The sequence below is a fragment of the Priapulus caudatus genome, unplaced genomic scaffold, assembly GCF_000485595.1.
Source record: "Priapulus caudatus unplaced genomic scaffold, Priapulus_caudatus-5.0.1 Scaffold10898, whole genome shotgun sequence".
NCBI classification, from domain to species: domain Eukaryota; kingdom Metazoa; phylum Priapulida; class Priapulimorpha; order Priapulimorphida; family Priapulidae; genus Priapulus; species Priapulus caudatus.
The window spans coordinates 109-1,623 of record NW_014587959.1 but is presented as its reverse complement, the minus strand read 5'-3'; the positions used below and the strand labels follow the sequence as shown (position 1 = coordinate 1,623).

The 1,515-nt window shown below is 35.8% G+C and overlaps 1 protein-coding gene across 1 annotated transcript in view; it reads left to right on the top strand.

Moving 5' to 3' along the window:
• Window positions 1-1,292, top strand: part of LOC106820326 (afadin-like) — a gene marked incomplete at both ends in the record, with an annotated part of 1,951 nt that extends 659 nt beyond the window's left edge. Inside the window, one exon of the mRNA XM_014824851.1 lies at window positions 1,040-1,292. Within this exon, the coding sequence (XP_014680337.1) occupies window positions 1,040-1,292 (253 nt within the window). The remainder of the gene's footprint in view (window positions 1-1,039) is intronic.
• Window positions 1,293-1,515: the final 223 nt, after the last annotated feature.

Genomic DNA, 1,515 nt, shown 5'->3' with positions numbered 1-1,515 from the left:
ATCCTCCCCACAACACTTCATCCCTCCATCACTAACTCTCCTTCTATCTCTGCATCATTACAGCATTGCTAAGTTAGAGATCCTCCCCACAACACTTCATCCCTCCATCACTAACTCTCCTTCTATCTCTGCATCATTACAGCATTGCTAAGTTAGAGATCCTTCCCACAACACTTCATCTCTCCATCACTAACTCTCTCCTTCTATCTCTGCATCATTACAGCATTGCTAAGATAGAGCAATGCTGCATCTCTCTATCACTAACTTTTCAAACTATATCTAACTTATTTAACTTATCAAACTATATCTAACTTATTTAACTTTTCAAACTATATCTAACTTATTTAACTTATCAAACTATATCTAACTTATTTAACTTATCAAACTATATCTAACTTATTTAACTTATCAAACTATATCTAACTTTTTTAACTTATCAAACTATATCTAACTTATTTAATTTATCAAACTATATCTAACTTTTTTAACTTATCAAACTATATCTAACTTATAACTTTTCAAACTATATCTAACTTATTTAACTTATCAAACTATATCTAACTTATTTAACTTATCAAACTATATCTAACTTATTTAACTTATCAAACTATATCTAACTTTTTTAACTTATCAAACTATATCTAACTTATTTAATTTATCAAACTATATCTAACATATTTAACTTATCAATCTATATCTAACTTATGTGACTTATCAAACTATATCTAACTTATTTAATTTATCAAACTAAATCTAACTTATTTAACTTATCAAACTATATCTAACTTATTTAACTTATCAAACTATAACTAACTTATCTAACTTATCAAACTATGTCTAACTTACCTAACTAACTTATCTAACTATATCTAACTTATAAATCTATGTCTAACTTACCTAACTAACTTATCTAACTATATCTAACTTATCAAACTATGTCTAACTTACCTAACTAACTTATCAAACTATATCTAACTTATTTAACTTATCAAACTATATCTAACTATATCTAACTTGATCTATAACTATCTGACTACAGCATTGCTAAGATAGAGATCCTCCCGGCGACGCTGGAATTCCGCGAGGCCGCTGAACACGAGGTCGTCGACCACATCGCGCGCGCCGACGGCGCCCCCTTGCGGTTCAAGCTGGCGCCGACGTACGCGCTGTACATGGCCGTGCGGTACCGCGCGTCGCGGCAGTACCGGCCCGACAGCGCCCCGGCGGAGCGCGCTCACCGTCTCACGGCGTTCGCCAACAAGATAGCACACGTCGTGGGCGAGACAGTCGAGGTAGGTGGCGCCTCCTGCTGGGGGAGGGGCGGGGAGGCGAGGTTTGGTGGGGGGAGTTGGGAAGGTGGATGGTCGCGAAAGGATATGATGATGATGATGATGATGATGATAATGATGATGATGATGATGATGATGATGGTGATGATGTAAAAATATTAATAGTAGTAATTATTGGGATAATATGAATACTACCTACTGCTACCACTGAGGTAGGACTATCCTG